General features: G+C 40.4%; 2 protein-coding genes across 7 annotated transcripts; one reads left to right on the forward strand and one right to left on the reverse strand.

The window, feature by feature from the left end:
• Positions 1–1,416: 1,416 nt before the first annotated feature.
• LOC131344363 (tubulin polymerization-promoting protein) lies at positions 1,417–21,336 on the forward strand. Of its 4 annotated transcripts, XM_058376624.1 has the most exons (6): positions 10,076–10,233; positions 10,343–10,401; positions 12,080–12,166; positions 13,728–14,057; positions 17,146–17,299; positions 17,513–21,336. In XM_058376624.1, exons 2-6 carry the CDS (start codon positions 10,373–10,375, stop codon positions 17,720–17,722), a joined length of 810 nt encoding a protein of 269 aa, XP_058232607.1. In that variant the 5' UTR covers positions 10,076–10,233; positions 10,343–10,372; the 3' UTR covers positions 17,723–21,336. The 4 variants fall into 4 exon arrangements, with proteins under 4 accessions (XP_058232608.1, XP_058232607.1, XP_058232610.1 ...); XM_058376625.1 differs by lacking the exons at positions 10,076–10,233; positions 10,343–10,401 and adding an exon at positions 1,417–1,576; XM_058376627.1 differs by lacking the exon at positions 10,343–10,401.
• Positions 21,337–21,479: 143 nt separating this feature from the next.
• cep72 (centrosomal protein 72) lies at positions 21,480–27,737 on the reverse strand. Of its 3 annotated transcripts, none has more exons than XM_058376623.1 (12): positions 27,626–27,737; positions 27,328–27,458; positions 26,121–26,247; positions 25,908–26,022; positions 24,968–25,140; positions 24,712–24,779; positions 24,596–24,632; positions 24,222–24,386; positions 23,782–23,921; positions 23,045–23,138; positions 22,593–22,771; positions 21,480–21,900 (listed from the first exon to the last, which is right to left on the reverse strand). In XM_058376623.1, the coding sequence occupies exons 1-12, from the start codon at positions 27,696–27,698 to the stop codon at positions 21,784–21,786; spliced, it is 1,419 nt and encodes a 472-aa protein (XP_058232606.1). In that variant the 5' UTR covers positions 27,699–27,737; the 3' UTR covers positions 21,480–21,783. The 3 variants fall into 3 exon arrangements, with proteins under 3 accessions (XP_058232606.1, XP_058232605.1, XP_058232604.1); XM_058376622.1 differs by having other exon boundaries at positions 23,782–23,891; positions 26,121–26,313; XM_058376621.1 differs by having other exon boundaries at positions 26,121–26,313.
• Between the last annotated feature and the right edge of the window lie 219 nt (positions 27,738–27,956).

Genomic DNA, 27,956 nt, shown 5'->3' on the forward strand with positions numbered 1-27,956 from the left:
ATTTGTATTATAGGAATATTGACTGATAAATTAATCACAGATTTAATATCCAGAACAAGACACTGGTTTTTATGTCGTAATGGTGCTCTTAGTACACTCACAGAGAACTGACTTTACAGCCCAAGGTGTTACAAACTACACTGACTAGGCATAACATTATGACCACCTGTTGTATTATATATGTAATATTGTGTTGGTCCCCCTTTTGCTGCCAAAACAGCCCTGACCCATCCTGCACTGTGTATTCTGACACCTCTGTCAGAACCAGCATTAACTTCTTCAGCAGTCTGAGCAACAGTAGCTCGTCTGTTGGATCGGATCACACGGGCCAGCCTTCACTCCCCACGTGCATCAATGAGCTTTGGCCGCCTATGACCCTGTCGCCGGTTCACCACTGTTCCTTCCTTTGACCATTTTTGATAACTGACCACTGCAGACCAGGAACACCCCACAGGAGCTTTTTGCAGTTTTGGAGATGCTCTGATCCAGTTGTCTAGCCATCACAATTTGGCCCTTCGTCAAACTCGCTCAAATCCTTATGCTTGCCCATTTTTCCTGCTTCTAACACATCTAAATGTTCCCTTGCTGCCTAATATATCCCACCCACTAACAGGTGCCATGATGAGGAGATAAGCAGTCTTATTCACGGCACCTCTTACTGTTCATAATGTTTTGCCTGATCGGTGTATAGCTCAAAACCCAGTCAGTGATCTCAGTGGAACTGGCAGGTCAAAGATTAGGGGAAGAAAACAGGCAGCAGTTCAGTAAGCCTGTGCCCACGATAGCCTCAGGTTCTTGGCTGTCAGAAGTGGAACCCTGTGTGGTCTTCCGCTGTTGTAGCTCATCCACCTCAATGTTGTGTAATCTGCTCTGGCCATTCTTTTGTGGAAAACTCAAACCAGGTGGCCCGTCTACCACCATCAACCATGCCACAAACCCAGAGATGGCATTTTTCTTCCTATTATGATGTTTGACGTGAACATTACCTGTAGCTTAATGATATATCTAGATGATGTTTACTACCACATGACTGGATAATTACCTGATTGTACAGGTGTTCCTATTAAAGTGTCCGGTTAGTGTATATACACACAGTCAGATATTGTCCAGTGTGGTCCACCTGCCACAGTGCAGTTGAAAAGCCCTGTCCTAAAGGCACATAAATACCCATAATGCGTTTGTGTAGGGATTAGGAAAGCATTTCGGAGAGAATCCTTAGCGAGTCGTTTAAAGAATCGATTCTTTCGGGCAAACCAATTGACGTGAATCAGATTGTGTCAGTGGTTGTTTTATACGTGATCGTATAACACGGGTTCACGATATGTTGTGTACAATTTAAACAGAATGATTTCACTGCGAATTCAATCCATATATGATTCAGTGAGTCGACTCGCTCGGGAAGAGTCGATCAGTCACAAACGGTTCGTTCTCGGAACAGCGAGCAGGTCAGAGCGCGAGGGCTCACGCAGGACCGCGGACGTGTGTGCATTAATTGGCGCCGGCAGTGAGAAATGTGTCAAAAGAAGGAAATATAATAAAAGGAAGAGGCGTGAAGGACGACGCAGAAGCCTTACACGTAAGCTCGTCTGAATTTTTTACTCGTTTGGGAGACGATATTTGTGTTGATGCTGCTGGAACATATTCGAGGTATTTTCCACTGTAGAGTGATGCAGGAATGTGGGATGAAAAGTAAACATCCGGGATGTTTTTTTATTTTTTTTTTCATGCATCTAAGTGAGAGCGACAAATGTTTACAAGAAGCCATTTCTTTGCATGACTGCTTTCATTTCTTTAGTACTTTAAGCGAATATTTAGGCGAAATTCTTCACCGTCTGTGTTTGATGTGTAAAGCCAGGCTCGCGCGCGCGCGCCTTGACCGCAAATATTTACAACAACAACAACAACAATTAAACGCGTGGGTTTTTTTTTCTCACCGCGCTTATGTAATAGCTCGAGCTGTTGCATCGCCTGTACCACGTTTCCACATGTGCACTGCTCTCACGCGCATCACTCGATCATTTATATAATCATGTACATTCATATGCAATGAAATGTGCCATAGATGAATAAAGTCCAGTCCTGTACTGGAATGAATTCAATCGAGCAACTGATTTGAGAAACGTGATATCATGCCTTCCTTATGCAAGACCTGGCAATAATTGCACCATTCAGTAGTCAGGCTTTCATTACATAATGAGACATTCTAGTGTGACATACACACAACGATCAGGCATAACATTATGACCAGTAATGATCTCCTCATCGTGGCACCTGTTAGTGGGTGGGGTATATTAGGCATTTTACGCTCAAAGTTGATGTGTTAGAAGCAGGAAGAAATGGACGATTTTGACGAAATTGTGATGGCTAGACGACTGGATCAGAGCATCTCCAAAACTGCAGCTCTTGTGGAGGTGTTCCCGGTCTGCAGTGGTCAGCATCTATCAAAAGTGTCCTTTAACATCTTGGTGCCAGATACCCCAGCACACCTTCAAGGATCCAGTGTCCATGCCTCGATGGGTCAGGGCTGTTTTGGCAGCTAAAAGGGGGGGCCAACACGATATCAGGCAGGTGGTCATAATGTTATGCCCAGTATGTATAGCCGGACACAGAAATATGACATTATATAAAATATTAAAGGCTTCTAAAACTAACAGGTGAAACCCTCAAAATAAAAAAAAAATTCTATATGTATTTTTTTTTAAATACGTAAGGTTTTATAGTTGATAGTAGGATAGACGGTATTAAATCAGAAGCACACTATCTAACCATTGACTAACCATTGACGAACCAAATCCTTGCTTTTCTTATACAGCTTTGTGGATTAACACAATTGCGATTGAAGTCAGGCCAGACTTTTCAGGTCTGGTTGCGATGCAGTGGCCTGGAAAGTCATTGTTCTCAACAACAGGGGCTCTTGTTTTTTGCATAACCAAAGCATGTGCTTCTTTACTCAGGAAAAAAAACATTTGCATTTTAACGTGTGCTTTCTGTGCCAGTAGCCTATTTTTTTAAAAATAGTTGCTCATTTTCGTATATTGCTACCTAATTTTCTCCCATTTTATTTTGTCTTAGCCAAGTCCCACCTTCTTAACCGAATCTCCTTTTTCCACGTGAGAGAGCTCTGACTGATTCACATCCAGCAGCCACTGTATCTCCCAAATTAGGTGGCTGGAGTCGAGTGCCAGCTTATTCTGTATACATGCGAACAGGCGGCCATGACCGACTAGCATCACCGTGATTGACAGGGATGAAATGAAATCCCCACAGACTAAGCACAATCAGACTCCCACAGGCATGGACAGACGTCATTGGGTTCTAAAGTGCTGATGGTCAGAATAAATTCCTGCCACTCTGGAGCCCGATGTGTTTATCTAGCCACGATTCCAGTATTACACTCTTTATATAAGAGCATGCGACTTGACAGAAGGTTCTAGAAAACCTGTCTCGGTCCACGGGGACACCCGGAAAACCCCAAATGTTTGCTCCTAACAGCTGGGAGCTGAGCGAGAAAAACATTTTGGACCGTTTGAGGGTCTCAGTTTCCCAAAGCAACGAGAGCTGTTTTCGACACAGGAAATTAGGGACTCTCCGTAAATAATTACCGATGGCTGTCAAATAAAAACTCACACTACAGCTCTGAATTCTCACATCTGATTAGTCTCAAATAAAAGGGTTCTATTAACAGGCTGGTTTGAGAACATTATCATTTCTTTAAGAATAACTCGAATCATGGGCGTGCCACATTGTAGTGATCTGTAACAGTCTATAACTTTAAGTCTTCATGACTTCATGAGAGCTTTGAGAGAGAGAGGGACAGAGAGAAAGAGAGAGAGAAAGGGAGAGGGAAAGAGTTAGAGAGAGAGTCTATAATATTACAAGCAGAGAGAGAGAGAAAGAGTGAATGAGAGAGAGAGAGAGAGAGAGAGAGAGAGAAAGTCAATAATATTACAAGCAGAGAGAGAGAAAGAGTCAGTGAGAGAGAGAGAGAGAGAGAGCGAGAGAGAGAGAGAGAGAAAGTCAATAATATTACAAGCAGAGAGAGAGAAAGAGTCAGTGAGAGAGAGAGAGAGCGAGAGAGAGAGAGAGAGAAAGTCAATAATATTACAAGCAGAGAGAGAGAAAGAGTCAGTGAGAGAGAGAGAGAGAGAGAGAGAGAGAGAGAGAGAGAGAGAAAGTCAATAATATTACAAGCAGAGAGAGAAAGAGTGAGTGAGTGAGAGAGAGAGAGAGAGAGAGAGAGAGAGAAAGTCAATAATATTACAAGCAGAGAGAGAGAAAGAGTGAGTGAGAGAGAGAGAGAGAATAGGGAGAGATAGAGAGGGAGAGAGAGAGAGTCTATAATATTACAAGCAGAGAGAGAGAGAGAGAGAAAGGGAGAGAGTAAGAGAGACAGAGAGAGAAAGATAGTCTATAATATTACAAGCAGAGAAAGAGAAAGAGTGAGTGTGTGAGAGAGAGAGAGAGAGAGAGAGAGAATAATATTACAAGCAGAGAGAGAAAGAGAGAGTCAATAATATTACAAACAGAGAGAGAGAAAGAGTGAGTGTGTGAGAGAGAGAGAGAGAGAGAGAGAGAGAATAATATTACAAGCAGAGCGAGAGAGAGGCTGGTGAGGGAAAGACTTTCTTTCTTTCTTTCTTTCTTTCTTTCTTTCTTTCTTTCTTTCTTTCTTTCTTTCTTTCTTTCTTTCTTTCTTTCTTTCTTTCTTTCTTTCTTTCTTTCTTTCTTTCTTTCTTTCTTTCCTTCCTTCCTTCCTTCCTCACATGCTTATAAAGAGAATAGAACAATATGTAAGAAATAAAATGTGCTGCTTTAGAAAAATAATGAAGAGCACAAGGCGGAGTTCCTCCTCCTACCAGCCCATAGTTTCCTGTATCCTCATGCCATGGAGTGTTTTATTCCTCTTATATCACAGCATCATGGGGCAGGTTATAGTCTGTGTTGGGATGATGCAATGGTTTGTGTGTGTGTGTGTGTGTGTGTGTGTGTGTGTGTGTTGGGTTGTGGTGGCATCACTCTTTCACAAATGCCAGAATGAGACACTGCACCTACGCATGAGAGAGAGAGAGAGAGACAAAACAGGAAATAACTTCACAGATCCTCCACATCAATAAAGGTAACTCTAAATGAACAATAAGTACAACATGTCATTAAATCAAATATAGTCTTGGCAAAATTTCTGTACTGTAGTAGGAGATGGTGGAGAGGAGACTCCAGGATGGTGAGACAGTGCCTAAAAACTGGTTTAATCTTCACACATTACGTTCATTGATCACGAGTATCTGCAGTGAAGCTTCAGTGCACCAGAGAGAGGAAGGTTGTGGGTTTGAACCCCTTCCCCAGGCACAGGGTCTTGAGCAAAAACTGCTCTGGCATGTCTAGGATCTGATTCTCACTCATTAGTAAGATCCTGGGAATAAAAATAGTGTTTGCAAAATGAATAAAACCAACCAGCGAATCAAGTCCCAGCATGACCGTGTCATTGTGGTGGTGTGTGTGTGTGTGTTAGGGGTGTTGGATATACAGTAAGTATGGTCTCAGGGCTGTTTGGTATTAATCTTCTTTTTTTTTGTACTTATAATATATCATACTTATGTAATAAATTAGTTTTATATTATCATTTTTGAAATGCAGCTCAAATGTGGAGTGTGAAGAGCAGAGGATGCGTCTCCATTCACACCCTGACTGTGTGGAGTCATACTTACCTCAGCTGATTAATGGCTCTTATTGTAAGGGCATTGTGGCCTGCACTTTCTCACAGAAAGAGAGAGAGAGAGAGAGAGAGAGAGAGAGAAGACTAAATATATAGCCTGTGACTTTTCTGAACCAGAGCCAGAGCGGTCTCTGTAGTATGTCACCTGTGCACAAATTCAACAAGATGGAGTTCATGTGTCTCACATGCTTATAAAGAGGATAGAACGATGTGTAAGGAATAAAATGTGCTGCTTTTAGAAAAATAATGAAGAACATACTGTAGCTGATTAGTTTCCTGTTTCCTCGTGTCCTCGAGTGTTTTATTCCTCTTATACCACAGCATCATGGGGCAGGTTATAGTCTGTGCTGGGAGGATGCAGTGCTTTCTTTCTTATGGAGGTTATGGAGTTCTTTCTTTCTTTCTTTCTTTCTTTCTCTCTCTCTCTCTCTCTCTCTCTCTCTCTCTCTCTCTCTCTTTGGATCTTTCTTTCTTTAGTTACTTTTTTCTTTCTTTCTTTCTTTCTTTCTTTCTTTCTTTCTTTCTTTCTTTCTTTCTTTCTTTCTCTCTGGATCTTTTGTTCGTTTATACCTTCTTTTCTTTCTTTCTTTGGATCTTTCTTTCTTTCTCTCTCTCTCTGGATCTTTCTTTCTTTCTCTCTTTGGATCTTTCTTTCTTTCTCTCTCTCTTTGGATCTTTCTTTCTTTAGTTCTTTCTTTCTTTCTTTCTTTCTTTCTTTCTTTCTTTCTTTCTTTGGATCTTTCTTTCTTTTTCTCTCTCTCTGGATCTTTCTTTCTTTCTCTCTTTGGATCTTTCTTTCTTTCTCTCTCTCTTTGGATCTTTCTTTCTTTCTTTCTTTCTTTCTTTCTTTCTTTCTTTCTTTCTTTCTTTCTTTCTTTCTCTCTCTCTCTCTCTCTTTGGATCTTTCTTTCTTTAGTTACTTTTTTCTTTCTTTCTTTCTGTCTTTCTTTCTTTCTCTCTGGATCTTTTGTTCGTTTATACCTTCTTTTCTTTCTTTCTTTGGATCTTTCTTTCTTTCTCTCTCTCTCTGGATCTTTCTTTCTCTCTTTGGATCTTTCTTTCTTTCTCTCTCTTTGGATCTTTCTTTCTTTAGTTACTTTTTTCTGTCTGTCTTTCTTTCTTTCTTTCTTTCTTTCTTTCTTTCTTTCTTTCTTTCTTTCTTTCTTTCTCTCTGGATCTTTTGTTCGTTTATACCTTCTTTTCTTTCTTTCTTTCTCTCTTTGGATCTTTCTTTCTTTCTCTCTCTCTTTGGATCTTTCTTTCTTTAGTTACTTTTTTCTTTCTTTCTTTCTTTCTTTCTTTCTTTCTTTCTTTCTTTCTTTCTTTCTTTCTTTCTTTCTTTCTTTCTTTCTCTCTCTCTCTGGATCTTTCTTTCTCTCTTTGGATCTTTCTTTCTTTCTCTCTCTCTTTGGATCTTTCTTTCTTTAGTTTTTTTTTCTGTCTTTCTTTCTTTCTTTCTTTCTTTCTTTCTCTCTGGATCTTTTGTTCGTTTATACCTTCTTTTCTTTCTTTCTTTGGATCTTTCTTTCTTTCTCTCTCTCTCTGGATCTTTCTTTCTTTCTCTCTTTGGATCTTTCTTTCTCTCTCTCTTTGGATCTTTCTTTCTTTAGTTCTTTCTTTCTTTCTTTCTTTCTTTCTTTCTTTCTTTCTTTCTTTCTTTCTTTCTCTCTCTCTCTCTCTTTGGATCTTTCTTTCTTTAGTTACTTTTTTCTTTCTTTCTTTCTGTCTTTCTTTCTTTCTCTCTGGATCTTTTGTTCGTTTATACCTTCTTTTCTTTCTTTCTTTGGATCTTTCTTTCTTTCTCTCTCTCTCTGGATCTTTCTTTCTTTCTCTCTTTGGATCTTTCTTTCTTTCTCTCTCTTTGGATCTTTCTTTCTTTAGTTACTTTTTTCTGTCTGTCTTTCTTTCTTTCTTTCTTTCTTTCTTTCTTTCTCTCTGGATCTTTTGTTCGTTTATACCTTCTTTTCTTTCTTTCTTTCTTTCTCTCTTTGGATCTTTCTTTCTTTCTCTCTCTCTTTGGATCTTTCTTTCTTTAGTTACTTTTTTCTTTCTTTCTTTCTTTCTTTCTTTCTTTCTTTCTTTCTTTCTTTCTTTCTTTCTTTCTTTCTTTCTTTCTTTCTTTCTCTCTCTCTCTGGATCTTTCTTTCTCTCTTTGGATCTTTCTTTCTTTCTCTCTCTCTTTGGATCTTTCTTTCTTTAGTTTTTTTTCTGTCTTTCTTTCTTTCTTTCTTTCTTTCTTTCTTTCTTTCTTTCTGGATCTTTTGTTCATTTATACCTTCTTTTCTTTCTTTCTTTCCTTCCTTCTTTTCTTTCTTTCTTTCTCTCTGGATCTTTTGTTTGTTTATACCTTCTTTCTTTCTTTCTTTCTTTCTTTCACTCTGGATCTTTTGTTCGTTTATACCTTCTTTCTTTCTTTCTTTCTTTCTTTCTTTCTTTCTTTCTTTCTTTCTTTCTTTCTTTCTTTCTTTCTTTCTTTCTTTCTTTCTTTCTTTCTTTCTTTCTTTCTTTCTTTCTTTCTTTCTTTCTTTCCTTCCTTCCTCACATGCTTATAAAGAGAATAGAACAATATGTAAGAAATAAAATGTGCTGCTTTAGAAAAATAATGAAGAGCACAAGGCGGAGTTCCTCCTCCTACCAGCCCATAGTTTCCTGTATCCTCTTGCTATGGAGTGTTTTATTCCTCTTATATCACAGCATCATGGGGCAGGTTATAGTCTGTGTTGGGATGATGCAATGGTTTGTGTGTGTGTGTGTGTTGGGTTGTGGTGGCATCACTCTTTCACAGATGCCAGAATGAGACACTGCACCGACGCTTGCCTTGCCTCTTTTTCCTGTTTACCTCTTACATCAGCAGCTTAGCTCCACCCCCACCGCTCAGCTCCGATTCCTGGCGCTCTCTCGGACGGCGAGTCTCGCTGCTTCCACTGCTGCTATAAATAGTCGATGTTTTAAATAGGACAATTTATTGTGTAAGCATCGGTCTGTGCAGAGCATCTCCAGAAGGCAGATGCATGTAAGCATGCAGCGATGCGCAGATCAGCGTACAGATTCCCCACATTCTCCCGAGATCTGCTCTCTCTCACTGCGCCTTATCCCTCGCTCTTTCGGTGGAGAGAAGGAAACCGGTATCATATTCATTTTTGAGAAAAAAAACCCCCACAACAATAAATAAGACATAAAAATAGAGTTATTTACAAGTGCCATAAATTCAGGCAGGAAAGGAAGCACAGGAAGTTTTAAGTGTCCCTTTAAGTTGTTCCAAGTTGATGAAGAATTCAGGTTTTTCTCAGGGGGAATGAGATGAATGATGACTTTTGAACAGATTGTAATGTTTACAGTAATAATAGATAATAATAGACACAGATACAGAGGTTAGAGATATGAATATCTACTTCAGGTCACTTCCTTATCTGTTTTCATTTCTTATATAAAATCATGCTGCATGTAATACAACTGATTACAGTTACAGTAGAGACACGCACACTTTCTGTATCATGGAGTTTCTTTCTTTCTTTCTTTCTTTCTTTCTTTCTTTCTTTCTTTCTTTCTTTCTTTCTTTCTTTCTTTCTTTCTTTCTTTCTTTCTCTCTCTCTCTGGATCTTTCTTTCTTTCTTTCTTTCTTTCTTTCTTTCTCTGGATCTTTCTTCCTTCCTTTTTTTCTTCCTTTCTTTCTTTCTTTCTTCCTTTTTTTTCTTTCTTTCTTTTCTTCTTTCTTTCTCTCTCTGCATCTTTCTTTCCTCTTTCCTTCTTTGTTTCTTAATTTTTTTCCTTCTTTCTTTCTTTCTTTCTTTCTTTCTTTCTGTCTATCTATCTATCTATCTATCTATCTATCTATCTATCTATCTATCTATCTATCTATCTATCCGGTGTTGATCTTTAAGTAATATTTAATAAAAATGTAAACAGTAGACAAATTGCTGTGGTTAACACTTTGTTAATGATGGTTAGTTATTTTCCTATTCCAGCACACCCCGTGATTTATTCCTGTGTGTATGTGTGTGTGTGTGGTGTGTGTGTGTGTGTGTGTGTGTGTGTGTACGTGTTATCTGATGTGTGATGATTGAGTGTGAAGCTAAACTGCTAGCTATAAGATTTCCTTTAATGTTAGTGACGTTAGCGTCGTAGATCTGAATCAGGATCAATTTTTTTCTTTAGAAATGCTCAGGATTGTGAAATGAAGTGCGTTATTTGTGACTTCTGCCCTTTCGTCACCTGTGACAGTCGGTGATGTCGCTATCTGTTCGTGTGTGTGTGTGTGTGTGTGTGTTGTATACACAATGGACCCACAGTGTCTCTCAGACTGAATGCTAGTTTTGTTAGCTACTAATAAAGGTTTGTTTCTTCCTACAATGAGCCGTAATGCACCGAGCTATTCAATAGCGACGTCTTCAAGTGGGCCTCGAGGGTTCCCTTGTACATTGATGGAGCTCACTTTAAGTCCATCGAGCTGTGTGTCAGAGTGATAGATGCAGATTTGAGCTGGCGAGGCAGGAGCACGAGGAGCCCGAGCGAAACACAACGTGAGTGAGATTATGAGTTGCTCAGATTGTGGTTGGTGACGGTTTAGCTAGCTTGCTCCAGTGCTGAAACAGCAGAGGATATCTCTTGTCTCCTGTTTTTCCATGGCAGTGCGGCGTCTCTGAGGTCGTGAAGTTTGCGATGTCGGGTGCTATGGGAGCCGCACTGAGGTGAGCGACGTCTTAAGTGGCTACAGTCGGAGAGCAACACAGAACGATTCACAGATTCACTGCTAGTCATGCGCTCTGGTTTCCTTTGCTCGTGCCAGGTGATTTGACACTTTTATGACAATAGCGCTAACAGCAATAAAGTCTTGACAGTTTGCTTGTGTGATCAAAGTTGCAGACGTCTGCCAAAGCAGGAGCAATGACTGAATTGACAGCGGTGTTAAATATACGGGCGTGTTAATTACACTGACAGAAGAAGAAACAGCGTTTTTATCTGGCGGAAATCCTAGACACAAATGAAATGAAATAATTAAAATAAGTAAGGAACAAAACACTTGGAGGTGAGCCGGTTACGGGGACGTAATCAACAGCACTGGGTTTGTGATGTAAATCTACTGTAACCCCCCAAAGTTTTCCAATAACAAGTGCTCATATACCACAACGGTTGTATTAACGTACAACAAGATGTGTTTTTTCCCTGTTTATAGTTTCTACAGTTTAATCTTTGCAAGACAAGTTAGTTCCTGTTGTTAGCTTAGCGTGTTACACAGACACTAGAAATCTTTACTGATATTTCACAATTAAAGTAATTAACGTTCTGTACAATAATCGTTTCATTTCGGAGAATATAATAAGCTACAGATTGTAGGGTTAACCCTGCTGTGTAAACGTTTCCGGATTTGATTCAAACAAATCCAAATTTGTGGCCGTGTGGTTGGTTGACCTCTGTGACATTCGCTCAATACCTAAAGAAAGAAAAAATAAACGGTAAATAATAATAAATACAGTATTACTCCAGCTCCTGCAGTGCTTGGACCCCCATGTCATTTGTTTGCGATCATTTTGTTGTATCTATGTCGATTGAGTGTTTGAAATATTTAACAAACATCCTGTGCAAAATTTTTTATACATGCCTCTTTTAGAAATTTTTTTTATAATTTATTTTTTATATAAATATATTTTTATTTTGTTATAAATTAAATGTAAACTTCACCCATTATAAGGTTTTAAAATCTCAAAATTGAAACCATCACCAACAGATCTATCTATCTATATAAAACTTTCTAATACTTTTACCAGAACTTTGAAAAATCTGAATGAAATCATGTGATTTGTGAACATTAATGAAATCCTGACCGTAATGTTCGAGTGAAATTCTGCTGTACGGTTTTGCTAATTTATTTTCTGTGTGTTAGAAAGCTCTGGATTGTCTCTGGCTGATTTTCCCATGTATTATTGATTTATTTGTGGTTGATTTTCTTATGTTGTATTGCGAAGTATTGGTTTATTTGTGGTTGATTTTCTTGTTGTATTGCGAAGTATTGGTTTATTTGTGGTTGATTTTCTTATGTTGCAGGCCATTTCTTTCATTTAAGTCTGACTGACTTCATTTGTTTCATTCCCAGTATTTACAATAATGTTTAATGTTGAACAAGCAGAGCTGATATTGACATTTTTAAGTCGATTTATATTTTATACTCTATGGAAATCTGTGAATTTTCTTGCAGAAGCTTTCTATGCTGCAAACTGTGGCATTTGCACGACTCGTTGCTCGTCATAAATCAGCCTGTTGTGTGTCTCTGTGGTTTGAGTGAATGTGAAAGTGAAAATCAGACTGTTGCTACCGTACTTTGTTCCCTGAGTCGGCAGAGCCTGAAAAACAGAACCTTTGCCGTTGCAGCTGCACCGGGAGACAAGAGAGACGAAACGCTGACCTGAGCCACACTGAGGGAAGGACAGAGAGTGACAGGAGACTCCTAGGGTCAAGGTGAGCCTCTATTATGGTGCTTCTGCTTTGTTTTTGTTCTTATATTGTGTATGTCCTTTTAGCATGTTTTCAGCCACAGTTTATGTTTCCCTTGCTATAGCAGCAGTAGGAATGATACTAGTGGTGTTGTAGATAATTCTCATTATAAATGGGTCTGCTTTAGCCCACAGTGCTCTCTGTATTCATGAGAAGGGAAAAACGGTTTGGAGTGTCCATCTGCTCACGCTCAGATCGCTACGCAGATTATTCCATATTATTAATAGTCTATTAATAGCAGCTCACCTCAGTGCCAGAGCATTTTGCCTCGGCCGCTCATTCAGTGAGAATCACGACAGAGCCAGTCTCACATTACGAGCCCCATCACGCTATCAGGGTTTTTTTTTTTGGTCATATTTTGGGTTGATGGTTCTTTTACGTCAGTAACGCATCCGTGATACAAAAAACATAAACAGATCATATCTGTGAGGCAGAAATGAGCTAGCAGCCCAAGCCTTCATCACGGAGATGCTTTGCTCTGGAAGCGTGCTGAGCTGGATCGCTCTTCGTGATGAGTGTGAGAGGGTGAGAAAGACCAGATGCAGTGCTGCTGCTGGTTCGGTATTTATTATTAAATGAAAGTGACGGGTGAAATATGTGTGAAGAGAGATTAAAGAGTTAAACACACACACACACACACACACAGCTCCCATGTGAAGCAACAGCATTCACTATACAGTCCTGAGAGTTTCAGTTCTCCCATCTGTGTGTGGGAAGGATGGCATTGCTCCCTAATCAAGCACTGAAAACTAAATTTCATGCAGCTCTATCAATATCAGATCTGGATCAGAATTAAGTCTGATTTCTAGTGAAAGGGAGCCTAAATGTTAATTAGAACTAGTATCCTCTAATATTACAGTAGTAGTTGTAGTGGTACTGATGAGACTGGACTTCTGATCAGGTGTTGAGTTCAACTCCCAGCACTGGGCCCATAAGCAAGGCCTTTAATTGCCCAGTTGTATTAATGAGATAAATAGAAGTTGCTCTGGATAAGAGTGTCTACCAAATGCCATAAATGGTTTCATTTTCTTGAACCAGAGCAAGGTGCAAATCTGTCTGATCTTTTCTGTCTCTCTTTCCTGTGTGTTTAGCCACTATATGATGCTGCATGCGCAGTGAGTAGGCCATCGTGTGTGTTTTTTGCAATATAGAAAAATCTGGTAGGATGTTGGAACCGGACAGAACTAAATCTGTAATTCTGAGGTTACTGCTCCAAACTGTGCAAGGACTGCGGCGTCATAGACAACAAAAGCATGGACAGAAATAAATCTGTAATTCTGAGGTTAAGTTGTGAAGCAAAACTATACCAGGATGCAGGAATTGGCAAGTCTATTGCATAATGGTTATAAGCAGTGGCTCAGACCCAGGTTGTTAATTCAAGCCAAAGCACCACCCTGTTAGGCTCATGAGCTAGGACTTTAACCCTGCTGCATTGGTACCATATCCTTACAGACTCCCAAACCCCAGACCTTCACAGTGCTTGTATAAGTAAAAATAAAGACTTTCATTTCCTCTTTCCTTTCAGCACCATGGAAGAGTTTAAAGTCCAGAGCGCCAAGCACCCCACACCAAACAGCACACCTCTACGTACTCCCAGCGAGCATTCCCGAGAGCGAGCCAAGCGTCTCTCTACAGAGTCGAACGGGACCAGCGAAGGAGCAGCCGGCGCCAGGACGCCGGTAGAGCTCACACCACTGGAAGAGGCTTTCAGACGCTTCGCCATCCACGGAGACACCCGCGCCACTGGGAAGGATATGCACGGCAAGAACTGGTCCAAACTGTGCAAGGACTGCGGCGTCATAGACAACAAAAGCATCACCCTCACGGACGTGGACATCGTCTTCTCAAAAGTCAAGTAAGGGTCACATCTCACTAGAGCGGCTTGTTAAACCAGGCATGTCCTGATATATAGATAATTATTTTCCAACAGATTTATAGGATTACGATAGGAATTAAACAATATGCACAATTAAACAATGTGCACAATATTGTGTTGAAGATCATGGAATTTCTTAGAACCAATCTAAAACCTATGCAACAATTATGATCTTCATTCCATGTAAGCTTTTCTGTAATCACGTCGTAATATAATTCATTCATTTCCTGTGGTCTTGTTTACCAAACTTCAGCCAAATGCAGCTGACAGAAAAGTTCTGGATGTTCTTTTGTATTAAAATTCCCCTCATTGTGGGACCACTGCTAGAAAATTCTTCTAAAAGCCACGAGGTAGGTGGACAGGAAGCAAACACTTAATCAGAACATGCTTACTTCCTGTATAAGAACCCACATGAAGCTGATGAGTAGTGTCTGGAGAGGATTTATGGTCTGTTGAAACAGGAGATGCAATCAGTTTGTCGCTTTCTGTGTCACACACCAGAATGTGGCCTCATGGGAGTTTTTCATTTTGAATGAAATGTTAGCCAGCACATTTACATAATATATATATATATATATATATTTAGTACAGTGGTATGTAATGAGATATATTGGATGTTTTATTTTTTCCAGCTTAGGACTGGGATGTCTAAACAGATCCTGCAGAATCAGACTGTGTAGCATTTGTTTAAAACAGGACTGAAGAGGGTGGAAAGGTGCTGGGCTGATGTCTGGGTTTTGAAACCAATCTACTGGAGCACTGAGGACATGCTGTGAATGTTTGTGCACAATCAGTGGGAGAGGAGTGATCTAAAAATCAAGTCTTAACTGTGTTTATTAGGGTTGGGGTTTATAACTTTGGGGTTACTGTCTGTGAGATGACATCTGGAGCCTCTGGATCTGGATCCTTATAGAATGCAATAACTCTATTATATGAGAAAGGGGAAAAACACACAGAAATCTTCCATGTTTCCACCATTGGATTTGGAATATTATTAGTTGCAACAGTGTAAGAGATCATCGGGATAAACCTTTAACGTCTTCTCCATGTCAGACTGTACGATGAGGAGCCTTTAAAGATTGGCCTGCTATTATCTGCTTACATCATCAATCCACGTGATCCCCGCTTGTCCGGAAAATGCGCTCGTATATTGTAAGTGAGCTTAAGGTACTAAACGAAATGATCAAAAAATTGATATCTTTGTGTTTTTCCACAGCCACTACCATACTGCAGCTTTCCTATGAGGGTTGCATTATCTTATAAGCTGTCCTTGAATATGTAAAGGGCCATCACAGATCTTCACAACGTTCTCGACATCAAGGCTTTCGGGAACTATGAAAGGAGTTCATTTAAACAATATGTGCGATATTTTGTGTTGAATATGATAGAATTTCTTAGAAACAATTTACCAGCACATATCCAAAAGTTGTGGAACAAATGTTCATTTAGTGCCAAATTCAGCTGACATAAAAAGTCAGAAGTACCATCATGGCTCCTCACAACGTTCTCCACATCGAGGCTTTTAGGAACTTATCTCCTAGATGATTTTATCAACAGTTTATATCCATATGAGCCTCTCTCTCTCTCTCTCTCTCTCTCACACTCGCATCCAGTCTGCTGTGAATAGCTGAATTTCCAATCTGACATTAGGCAGCATGCAGCAGGCAGAGAGGAATGAAGCACTGAAGGATCGCCCAAACAAAACCGCCCGCTTGCCCGAGAGCTCACATTAATAATAAACCAAAAAGGGGGCGTGTTTACCCGAGCTTGTTGCTATGACAGCCGGGTTACTCAGGGAGACACGGGGCTTTATAGACTTTTGTTTAGGCGATTCATCACCACAGCAATGGCTATTTGTATGCGTGTTACTATGCGTTTTTAACACATTTCAGGAAGAACAGAAAGAGTGACCGGAGACCAAGGAAAGAAATCAGGCATATCTAAACGCTAATAAAGATTATTTAGATAGATGATGAGCTTTTCCATATGAAAGGGACATTCAGATTGGAGTATGATTTGATCTATTCGTGCATTTTCAAACTATTTCTACAGAATAGAGGGGTTCTCTTCCTGCAGTGTGGAACAGGGAAGTTCTCAGACTCAGTGTATTATCACACATGGCTGTGTTTATTGTATATTCCATTCTCCTTGGAAACACAGGAAAGTGGGTTACTGAAACTTGGTAACACAAACTTAGTTCCTCTATATGGCCTCTATGTCTGTCATTTCCAGAGAAGGAGGTGTGGCCTCCATGTCTGTGATTTCCAGAGAAGAAGGTGTGGCCTCCATGTCTGTGATTTCCAAAGAAGGTGGTGAGTCCTCTGTGCTTGTCAGTCTCAGTGAAGGAAGTGTGGCTTCCATGTCTGTCATTTCCAAAGAAGGAGGTGTGGCCTCCATGTCCGTCATTTCCAGAGAAGGAGGTGTGGCCTCCATGTTGGTCATTTCCAGAGAAGGAGGTTTGGCCTTTGTGCTTGTCATTCTCAATGAAGGAGGTGTGGCTTTCATGCCTGTCATTTCCAGAGAAGGAGGTATGGCCTCTTTGTCAGTCTCAGTGAAGGAGGTGTGGCCTCCATGTCCGTCATTTCCATAGAAGGAGGTGTGGCCTCCATGTCTGTCATTTTCAGAGAAAGAGGTGTGGCCTCTATGTTGGTCATTTCCATAGAAGGAGGTGTGGCCTCCATGTCGGTCATTTCCAGAGAAGAAGGTGTGAACTCTTTGCTTGTCCGTTGCATATCAGCATTTATCAACACAGCTCTACATGCTATATGGAATTGTTGGCTGCTCGGAATGTGTTATGCTGTTATGTTTTTACATATATTAATACTATAATGCTAATGCTACTATAATGCTAAAGTAATATATTATTGTGAACGAATATTGGTTTTATAAATGGTTTAAAATGCATAGTGGGAGATTTTCCTAAAATTATCAAAACAATGCTTTACCCTAAATACTGCTCTTAAAATGAGCAAGATTAAAGTTGGTAAAAAAGACTAGTAAATCAGTACGAAGGAAATCCAAAGTTGCTCCAAAGTCCGTTGCTCTATTTTTCCACTTCGTTTTGTAGGAACAAATCTGCCCGCACCATCACGTACAACCAGTTCAAGGAGGCCATTTCCGAATTAGCCAGGAAGCGCTTCAAAGATAAAACCAGCGAGGAGGCAGCGGAGGAGGTCTTCAAGATGATCGAGGGGAAGTCGCCAATTATATCTGGAGTTACGGTAATCACAGACATGACATCACATGACACAGCAACAAATTCTAGATTTACGTTACCATTAGAAAGGGTTTTTAAAGGTAACTGGTTTTACTGGTAATGAATGTATAAACCATCAGAACAGAAGAAAGAAGCTGCTTTAAAGGGACGGCTTTATGATGACTGTTATTCATGACTTTAGCATGATCATTAAAGTATTTTTCCTCTGGCTGCTCAGAGAGCTGTGGCATCCCCCACCGTATCCCGTCTGACCGACACCACCAAGTTCACAGGTTCTCATAAGGAGCGTTTTGACGAGACAGGCCGCGGGAAAGGCAAAGCGGGCCGGGTCGACATGGTTGACACGTCCGGCTACGTCTCAGGCTACAAACACGCAGGCTCGTACGAGAAGAAAGTTCAGGGCAAACCACAACAGAAACCCATGTGAGAATTCCCCCTGTTCCATCAACAGACATGGAAGGTGGTGGGGGGGGGGGAGAAGCACAACAGGATCATCTGCTATTCCGTTTGTTTATATGCATCATTTTTTTCTGTGAAAGAGATTTCCGTTTTCCGGTGCTGTTGAAGAACTGGAACAATGTCTACATCGACAGACAAGAGACGCAGCCGGCTGGTACATTCCTCGACAAGAATGAAGATTATCATCATGCTATGAAATTTCAGAAGGGCGGGACAGAGTGGAGAGCACAAGAATCGTGAACGATAAAGTTCAGCAAGAAAAACGTTGTCTACAAAATGTCTACAATAGCATATAATACGAGGTCTAGTCAAAACGTTCTAAGCCTTATCCGTTACAGACAGCAGCAAGGAGGCTGATCTATGTGGAAGTTCTTCCAGGAACGAGCCATCAGGCAAAAAACAAAAAAACAGTGCCGCAAAATATAGGTTAGCTTTAAGCTTATCTTCAGGGTTGCATCCTAGTATTGTCATTTTTTCAATGGACGTATATTAAAGCTACTGCCTCATGAATTTTAGCTAGCCATAGAAAACATACAGATCTTATTAAAACCAACAGCTTTGGTATGCTGATGCGTATCAGATCAGTACAACGAGAATAAAAGGAAACTATCCCCGTCTCCACTCACATCAAGAGCTACAACTGAGTGCAAAAAATAATCTAAGAGCAGCTGATTGAAATATCTCCACCGAAAATCTCCTCCTGAAAATCAGCAACGGATAAGCAGACACTCCTAATGTACGCAGCCTTAAAATCGGAAACTGAGTATTCTCCATGTCATCTTAGGACTTTTTGATCAGACCTCATACACGATATTGCCAAAAGTTTCGGGACGTCTGCCTTTACATGCACATGAATTTAATATGGAGTTGGCCCACCCTTTACAGCGATAACAGCTTCAACTCTTCTGGGAAGGCGTTCCACAAGGTTTAGGAGTGTGTTTATGGGAATTTTTGACCATTCCTCTAGAAGCGCATTTGTGAGGTCAGGCACTGATGTTGGACGAGAAGGTCTGGCTCACGGTCTCCGCTCTAATTCATCCCAAAGGTGTTCTATCAGGTTGAGGTCAGAACTCTGACCTCCAAACTCGCTCATCCATGTCTTCATGGTCCTTGTTTTGTGCACTGATGCGCATTCACGTTGGAACAGGAAGGGGTCATCCCCAAAACTGTTGAAAATTGCATGAAATTGTCCAAAATGTCTTGATATGCTGAAGCATTAAGAGTTCCTTTCACTGGAACTAAGTGGCCGAGCCCAACCCCTGAAACACAACACCTGTATTCAATGATTTACAGGGGTGTCCCAAAACTTTTGGCAACATAGCGTATTCTGCAAGTAGGAATTAATGTTTTGTTTTGTTGATTTTTTTAAATTGGACATCATTATTTGTGACCTCTGGCATAAAATCCATAACAAATGGCTTTTTTAATACTTTCACATTGCTAAATACTGCCCTTTATACTTAATGTGTTTTATGGTGCATCTTTGCTTGTGATCAGATTTGACTTCTAAAGATTTGTCTTACAATTTTTTAGTATTTTTATTTTTTGGTATAAGCCTAGTGTGCCCTATTCAGAATCCATGAGCTGATGTCTACTGATATTAAATTGTGAACTTGTGCAAAAGTCCTTAAATAGTCCCCGAATTTGACGGCTCGTGCGCTCTGCTCGTCACCGATGGTGAGCTACGTTTTATATATAAAATATAATATATGGTTAATGTTTTTTTGTCCGTTATATAGGATCGAAAATATTAATAGTGTTTATGATTGTGTTTTTATGCTAACGCTTGATGGCATAATATGATACACTGGCTGATACACAATTTTCTTCTCTGTTGACACCCATCACACTGAGATTAGACAGCGGGAAGTCAAGAGTGGATCAGATGATTGGTTTATGAGAACACTGTCTTAGCACAATTTACTATCTATACTACTATGCACAACGGTCATCGCTAACCGATCAGATCAGGCCTGCGCTGATTTATATGCGTTTTTTTTATCATTAGAAGTGATCTGTTATCACTGTTTATGAGCTGAAATTACAGTCACAAACTTCAGCATGTGGTATCACCACAACAGTTTAACCATAATCATCTACCTAGCTACTGTAGATGGCCTCAGTACGTACCTGAACAGGTGCATGGAGAGAACCTTTAAAATTTTAAACAAAGGTATAAAACATCAGTGATGTTTGTGGTCATCTGATGAAATAAAAATATTAAGCTCCTCCCACTTTCGTATAGAGATTCCCAATCCCAGGACCTCAGACTTTATCCTAAGACCTCAGACTTTATCCATGACCTTTATCCTAGGACCTTGGACTTTATCCTAGGACCTCGGACTTTATCCATGACCTTTATCCTAGGACCTTGGACTTTATCCTAGGACCTCAGACTTTATCCATGACCTTTATCCTAGGACCTTGGACTTTATCCTAGGACCTCAGACTTTATCCTAGGACCTTTATCCTAGGACCTCGGACTTTATCCATGACGTTGGACTTTATCCATGACCTTTATCCTAGGACCTCGGACTTTATCCTAGGACCTTTATCCTAGGACCTCGGACTTTATCCATGACCTTGGACTTTATCCATGACCTTTATCCTAGGACCTCGGACTTTATCCTAGGACCTCAGACTTTATCCTAGGACCTTTATCCTAGCCTCAAACTCATGCCGCCTCCTCGTGAATGGAAGCGAACAATAATAAATAACACGATACATCCTCATACTGATTATCGTCTCATCCCAAAGCCTAACCAACAGCTCGATTTCCAAGATCAAGAATTATATCAATCAGAAAAATATTGAGTAATAATTAACACGTGGTTTCAGAGCGAGAGACACTCGTTCTATCTCAGCACCTTTTAGTACATGCAATTTTTTCCAGTCTAATGAACAATGTTTACAGTGTTTGCATTTTAACATTAAAATAAAACAAAACCCTCAGATGGTCCCAAGGTGTTAAGATTTTCCCTTTTAATGTTGCATCATTACATACGGGAATAGGACTTGATACAGAAACCAGAAATTGTTATTCCAAAAAAAAAAAAGCATGTATACTTTGAAATATGCGACCGGTTATTCAATATACTAGCAGCTTTCCAGTGCAGATAATGAAACATGCAGAGATCTGTGGTATTTAATGTCGTCCACTTTGATGAAAAAAATGTTGGTTTCAGTTGAGCAACACGGGTCAGAAAATATGCAGCAGGTTTCTTGGAAGGAAGAGGACAGCAAGTATAGACATATTCTTCTACAGAACATCTATTTTTCCATTCTAGTGTCACACTGTTCCTGGTAATTCCCGCTTGAGAAGTGACTCATATTTATATCAAGTTTGAGATGTCGTCGTTGTGTTTTAACAAATGGTTGCTGTTCTGTGTGCTTCGACGCCAAATACTGTAAACCCTCGGTTTTCGAGGAACAAAATGTTGTCTTATTTTTCATATAACTATTTTTCTATGTGTTACAGTGCCCTGCTGCATGTTATGTGTCTTAAGGTAACGTTCAACAGACCTTTAACTTGTCTGTGTGTTGTAGCATTGTTCTGAATAAAGAAAAAATGTTAAAAAAGGGGATGGGATGGCCTTGTTTTTTGACCACAATATTATTTTCTTTCCCCTCTCCGTACATTTGCACACCTCATCAAATCTAACAGCAATGCTTGAGGGAGCGGTTCACAAAACATGAGTATAAAAATGGTGAATAAACTTCTTTAAAGATTAAATACGGCTTTTATAAATTTATATAATCCCCCACACCTTACAATAAGAGATGATTTGTTTTTGCGTCCTTTATGGTGGATGAAACAAGCCTTGTCCTAGAAAGACGACTGATATAGGGTTTGTCCACATCTGGACAGGGTCCGGCTAAACTAAATTCTTGCAGTTCTACAGAAATATAGTCTAGTACACATTTTAAGGAATTTATGCTTTTTGTTTTTCTTGTTCTGATCTATACAAGATAATATAAGTGTGTTCTGAGTAGCTGGTTAACCTTATGCAATCACCTCAGTGTAAAGTGTTAAAGTGGCATGTCCCTCAGCTTATCAGAGAGGAGCTGCTGCTCTAATCTGATCAGCTGTTTCTGCAAAGAAACGTTCTCCTCCAAAACATTCCTCAACTCCTGATGAAGATGCTCCTGTTGAAAAATGACACACACTTAAATTTTACGTATAAGACAATACACCGATCAGGCATAACATTATGACCACTGACAGGTGACGTGACTAACTCTGATGATCTCCTCATCATGGCACCTGTTAGTGGGTGGGAGATATTAGGCAGCATGTGAACATTTTGTCCTCAAAGTTGATGTGTTAGAAGCAGGAAAAATGGACAAGAGTAAGGATTCGAGCGAGTTTGATGAAGGGCCAAATTGTGATGGCTAGACCACTGGATCAGAGCATCTCCAAAACTGCAGCTCTTGTGGGGTGTTCCCGGTCTGCAGTGGTCAGTATCTATCAAAAGTGGTCCAAGGAAGGAACAGTGGTGAACCAGGGACAGGGTCATGGTCGGCCAAGGCTCATTAACTGGCCCGTGTGATCTGATCCAACAGATGAGCAACTGTTGGTCAAATTGCTGAAGAAGTTAATGATGGTTCTGATAGAAAGCTGTCAGAATACACAGTGCAAGACGGGTCAGGGCTGTTTAGGCAGCAAAAGGGGGACCAACACAATATTAGGCAGGTGGTCATAATGTTATGCCTGGCCAGTGTATCATTAACCAACCTGTTCCAAAGAATCACTCTTTGAACAGGACACAAAACTGAAATGCATTGAATTGATTCTGAATCAACTTTACTATGATTTCGAATCACTGGCAGAGACTTACGATGTTACCGTGTGCCTGCTTCAGCTGCTCCGAAAGCATCAGCATCTCTGACTGATGTTCTGTCTCCTGTAAGTCTTGCTGGTGTCTCAGGGTTTGGACCTTCTCCCTCAGAGCAGCCATCTCGCTTTCCCCGTTAGTAACCTCCTGTTCCATCATACAGAGGATCCGCACAGCATGCACTGCCACAAACAAACCACAGAAACAACAGGTATGTGCTTAATTATCTTGCCTAGTCTCTCTCAAATGGCTCCACATGCTGTGGTGTACAGATTTGATTGTTTCATAGCAGCACGTATCTGGTTATGATGATTAAACGGATCTGGAAGTCTCTGCATCACCGAAGCCCAAATACTATAACTTAGAAGTCAGATTCCTTAAGCATTGTGTTTGCGTGTTTCTCTCTGTGGCATCATTAGTGACAGAAAAATACAAAAGGAGGATTTTTCACTCACTGAAAAAGTGTTTAGTGTTGTGGTCCTTCATCTCGCCAGACCAGTACTCATCCACCAAACTGAGAAGCAGCTCCATGGGTTTCCTATACGCTCCCTGAACACAAGAGTGTTACAGGTTATTAAAGGTGCCATTAACGGATTTTAGATAACATTTAGATCATTTACATAACTGAAAGCAGTCCACATACACTATATTGCCAAAAGTTTTGGGACACCCCTCCAAATCATTGAATTCAGGAGCTGGGTTCGGCCCCTTAGTTCCAGTGAAAGGAACTCTTAATGCTTCAGCTTCATACCAAGACATTTTGGACAATTTCATGCTCCCAACTCTGTGGGAACAGTTTGGGGATGACCCCTTCCTGTTCCAACATGACTGCACACCAGTGCACAAAGCAAGGTCCATAAAGACATGGATGAGGGAGTTTGGTGTGGAGGAACTTCACAGAGTCCTGACCTCAACCTGATAGAACACCTTTGGGATGAATTAGAGCGGAGAATTGGAGCTAGACCTTCTCGTCCAACATCAGTGCCTGACCTCACAAATGCACTTCTAGAGGAATGGTCAAAAATTCCCATAAACACACTCCTAAACCTTGTGGAAAGCCTTCCCAGAAGAGTTGAAGCTGTTATAGCTGCAAAGATCGGGTCATCTCCATATTACATTCATGTGCATGTAAAGGCAGACGTCCCAAAACTTTTGGCAATACAGTGTTAATGGTTAATAACTGCTCTCTCACCTTGCAGGGTTTTCTGGCTCTCTCAGGTGCATGCGAACATCCTTTTGGTTCTCCATCATCAGAGCTTCGGTATGTTAGTCTAGGAGGGTGGAGTTTCCTCTCCGAGAAATCTTTTAACAAACAGGCTCGATGATCATTTCCTTCAAGACATTATTATGTGAAAGTAATTAACATTAACATTGTACATAATGTGGGTTAGAAATGTGTCCCATGCGATATAATGATCCTAATTATAGAAATAAAATCACCAAGAGTAGACACGGATTTACTTTTCTGCTTCCGAGAAATGGGCTGAATTGAGTTTTTACATAATAAATTACTTAAAATGTCTAAAAGGTTTTCAGTTGTTCTGGTTCACTTGAAATTTCTACCAACAGACAAATGATTAAAATATTATTCATACAAAATTGACTCTGACGAACCAATAACAAACTTAATACCTTGTGAGGAAGCATTTTTGTTGCTGGGATGTGGCATGAAATAGCTTTCTGCCTGTGTTCGGATGGGTGTGAGGTTACTAGAAGTGTGTCTTTTTACAGACGGTTCAACAAAGGTGACTCTGGGAGCATCTTTCCTGGGACCCAGCCCTTCAGGGTGGCGCGTCTCTGTCGGTTGCATAAGTATCAATTAACATTTACTTCTAGTTAAGACGCTGTACAAGACGGTACATTTCTGTTTCAGTGTTATATGAGGAAGAAAGTGTTGTCTAGAGACGCTTCTATTTTAGAGCCAAAGAGTTTTCTGACAGAGGAGGAGAAATAGCGCCCTCTTGTGGACCCACAGACTTTTAAAATAGAGTATGATTTACACTCACCAGCTTTAGGACATTTTCTAAGTTGGGATTGAAGTTCCTGAATGGAGGAATGAATGAATGACTTAAATTATTAAACACAAAATATTTAATAATCATATAATTATAATGAGACTCACCTGTTTCTCTGAAGACAGTAATCCTGAATCATAACCATTGAGAAGATTTAGAATTTCAGAGGGATGGCCTGAAAAAGAATGGAAAGCCGCATCAAAATAATATTTAATATGAAATATTTTTCCCTTTAAATATGGCAGATCATGTGAAGCATCTGCAAAACTAGAAATGACAGTGAATGAGCAGTTAGAGACACGTGATAACAGCTCACTGTTAGCATTTTCTATGAGGTATTTACACTGAGGTCACTAAGGCTACCTTGTAAATGAGTAGACTCTGGTTTGCTGTACTCTTCAATGTGAGCTTCATGCGTCAGATATCTCTTTTCCCCATCAAAGTTGCGATTCAGCACCGTTTCCTCGTTACCTTCTTGGAGCATGAGCTTGGACATCATCAACTTGTTCACCGAGGCAATTCTGGGATTGCGGTTTCTGTGAAGAAAACAATTTATAGGAAAACAATAATGTCATCATTTATGGGGTTTTATTATTTCTGCTAGTTTGTAGCATCCATAAAGACATGGATAAGCGAGTTTGATGTCAGAGGGACTTGACTGGCCTGCACCTCAACCTGATAGAACGCCTTTGGGATGAATTAGAGCGAAGACTGCGAGCCAGACCCATAAACACACTCCTAAACCTTGTGGAAAGCCTTCCCAGAAGAGTTGAAGCTGTTATAGCTGCAAAGGGCGGGACAACTCCATATTACATTCATGTGCATGTAAAGGCAAACGTTCTAGTTTTGGCCTATCTCACAGTCTCCGCTCTAATTCATCCCAAAGGTGTTCTATGGGGTTGAGTTCAGGACTCTGTGCAGGCCAGTCAAGTTCCTCCACATCAAACTTGCTCATCCATGTCTTGCTTTGTGCACTGGTGTGCAGTCATGTTGGAACAGGAAGGGGTCATCCCCAAACTGTTCCCACAAAGTTGGGAGCATGAAATTGTCCAAAATGTCTTGGTATGAAGCTGAAGCATTACAAGTTCCTTTCACTGGAACTAAGGGGCCGAGCCCAACCCCTGAACTCAATAATTTGGAGGGGTGTCCCAAAACATTTGGCAATATAGTGTATATAAGGCAAAGAGGCCACACCCCCTTTTGGTTAATACAGAGTTGCATGGGTAGAAATGGACTTTATCTAAACAACTCATGTGAACATCTCTACACACCTAGTAGTAAAAAAACATAACGACATAATCACCTATTCCTCATCTCCATTATTGAAACTGGAGACTTGTCACAGGACTCAACCCCCGACTCTGTAGAGAAGTGCATGAGAGCCGCTTTTCTCTCTCTGTCTCTCACGACACAGTCGTCTGTCAAGATAAGAACAAAACAAATAACTAGAAGTGTACCTACTGTATATCCAACACCAACCCTAGTGTCTAGTGTACCGAGAAAACAAACATTATACCAAGTTTACGAAGCTTGGAGATTGCCTGAACTAAGTACAGGCGGTAATAGGGATGTTTTTTCACAACAGGGTTCAACCTCAGATCCAGCTCCTTTAGATTTTGAAGGCTGCGTAAAGACAAGACGTCCTGAAAAGAGGAGATTCTGTTGTAGTACAGATTCAAGTTCTCGAGCGACTTTAAATGCAGGATGCCCTGGAAAACAGGAATTAAATTACACACTGTATAGAATTATCTTTATTTAAAATATATGAACATCATGCTCACTGCTGGAAAAAAAAGGAAAATATTGTCCATGATAGTACATACTGTTCTAGGAAAATAATCAACAATGGGAAAATGTTATGCGAGGCAACAAGGAGATACTAAAGTGACCCGAATGTCCTAAAGATGTTTTATTTCTTTTATTACACAGAAATTTATGAACAATTATATATTTTAATTCATAGCAGATGACACCTAAACTGTCATACCCTCACCAGAATATATTATGTGCTACATCGATCAAGCATAACATTATGAGCACTGACAGGTGAAGTGAATAAGACTGATGATCTCCTCATCATGGCACCTGTTAGTGGGTGGGATATATTAGGCAGCAAGTGAACATTTTGTCCTCAAAGTTGATGTGTTAGAAGAAGGAAAAATGGACAAGCGTAAGGATTTGAGCGAGTTTGATGAAGGGCCAGATTGTGATGGCTAGACCACTGGATCAGAGCATCTGCAGTGGTCAGTATCTATCAAAAGTGGTCCAAGGAAGGCACAGTGGTGAACCAGCGACAGGGTCATGGACAGCCAAGGCTCACTGATGCATGTGGGGAGTGAAGGCTGGCCCGTGTGATCCGATCTAACAGACGAGATACTCTTGCTCAGATTGCTGAAGAAGTTAATGCTGGTTCTGATCGAAAGGTGTCCAAATACTCGGGTCAGGGCTGTTTTGGCTGCAAAAGGGGGACCAACACAATATTAGTCAGGTGGTCATAATGTTATGCCTGGTCAGTGTATATAGATTATTTCATTTATATTTATCTGAAGCAGTCTCTGAAAGCATCTATCCTGAAGATAATTCCCATCCTGGAAAACTTATACCGTTACCAAGCACTGACACTGGAGACTCCTTCCATAAAGGTCTGATAAACACATCCTTTAGGGAAAACAAAACAATAAGCACCACTATTAAATATTAGAAAAACCAGTTAGGAAACTCACCTCTACAGAAACCAGAGCGTTATGAGAAAGGTCCAGACTTTTCAAGCGAACAAAGTTCTTGAGGGAAATTCCCAAGTTTCCTATTTTCCCAGTTTCATATGTTCCCGGCAGGCGCAGTGATCTCACATCCGCTGAGGTCCGATGGGTCACAAAAAGTTCGAAAATTAGCAAAACACGCTAAGCTACCAGAATAGCCTTCACGTCATTTTATAAAGTGCCGGTCTATTATAAATGTCCTTGTAAAATGTTTTTTTTGACATTCAAAAGATGTATATCATGTCATTTAAAACACACTCACCTAAACACTGGTGCTGAAGATTTAGCCTTTCCCGTATCCACCGCTCTGTTATTGATAAACACTCCGCCGCCATAGTTTCAAACTGCCGGCAAGGCGCATGCGCATTTCACAACCGCCTACTTACACCGATCAGGCATAACATTATGACCACCCGCCTAATATTGTGTTGGTCCCCCTTCTTGCTGACAAAACAGCCCTGACCCATCATGCACTGTGTATTCTGACACCTTTCTATCAGAACCAGCATTAACTTCTTCAGCAATTTGAGCAACAGTACAGTACATGTACAGTGCATGAACATGTAACATCACAGTGCATGATGGGTCTGTTG

Source organism: Hemibagrus wyckioides, linkage group LG23 (assembly GCF_019097595.1).
Source record: "Hemibagrus wyckioides isolate EC202008001 linkage group LG23, SWU_Hwy_1.0, whole genome shotgun sequence".
NCBI classification, from domain to species: domain Eukaryota; kingdom Metazoa; phylum Chordata; class Actinopteri; order Siluriformes; family Bagridae; genus Hemibagrus; species Hemibagrus wyckioides.

Coding starts and splice junctions, on each gene's coding strand:
- LOC131344363 (XM_058376624.1), top strand. CDS start 10,373: ATGTCGGGTGCTATGGGAGCCGCACTGAG. Junction 10,402..12,079: donor GCTATGGGAGCCGCACTGAG/GTGAGCGACGTC, acceptor TTGCCGTTGCAG/CTGCACCGGGAGACAAGAGA. Junction 12,167..13,727: donor AGGAGACTCCTAGGGTCAAG/GTGAGCCTCTAT, acceptor CTTTCCTTTCAG/CACCATGGAAGAGTTTAAAG.
- cep72 (XM_058376621.1), bottom strand. CDS start 27,698: ATGGCGGCGGAGTGTTTATCAATAACAGAGCGGTGGATACGGGAAAGG. Junction 25,141..25,907: donor ATAATGGAGATGAGGAATAG/GTGATTATGTCG, acceptor TTTTCTTCACAG/AAACCGCAATCCCAGAATTG. Junction 21,901..22,592: donor AGCAGGCACACGGTAACATC/GTAAGTCTCTGC, acceptor ATTTTTCAACAG/GAGCATCTTCATCAGGAGTT.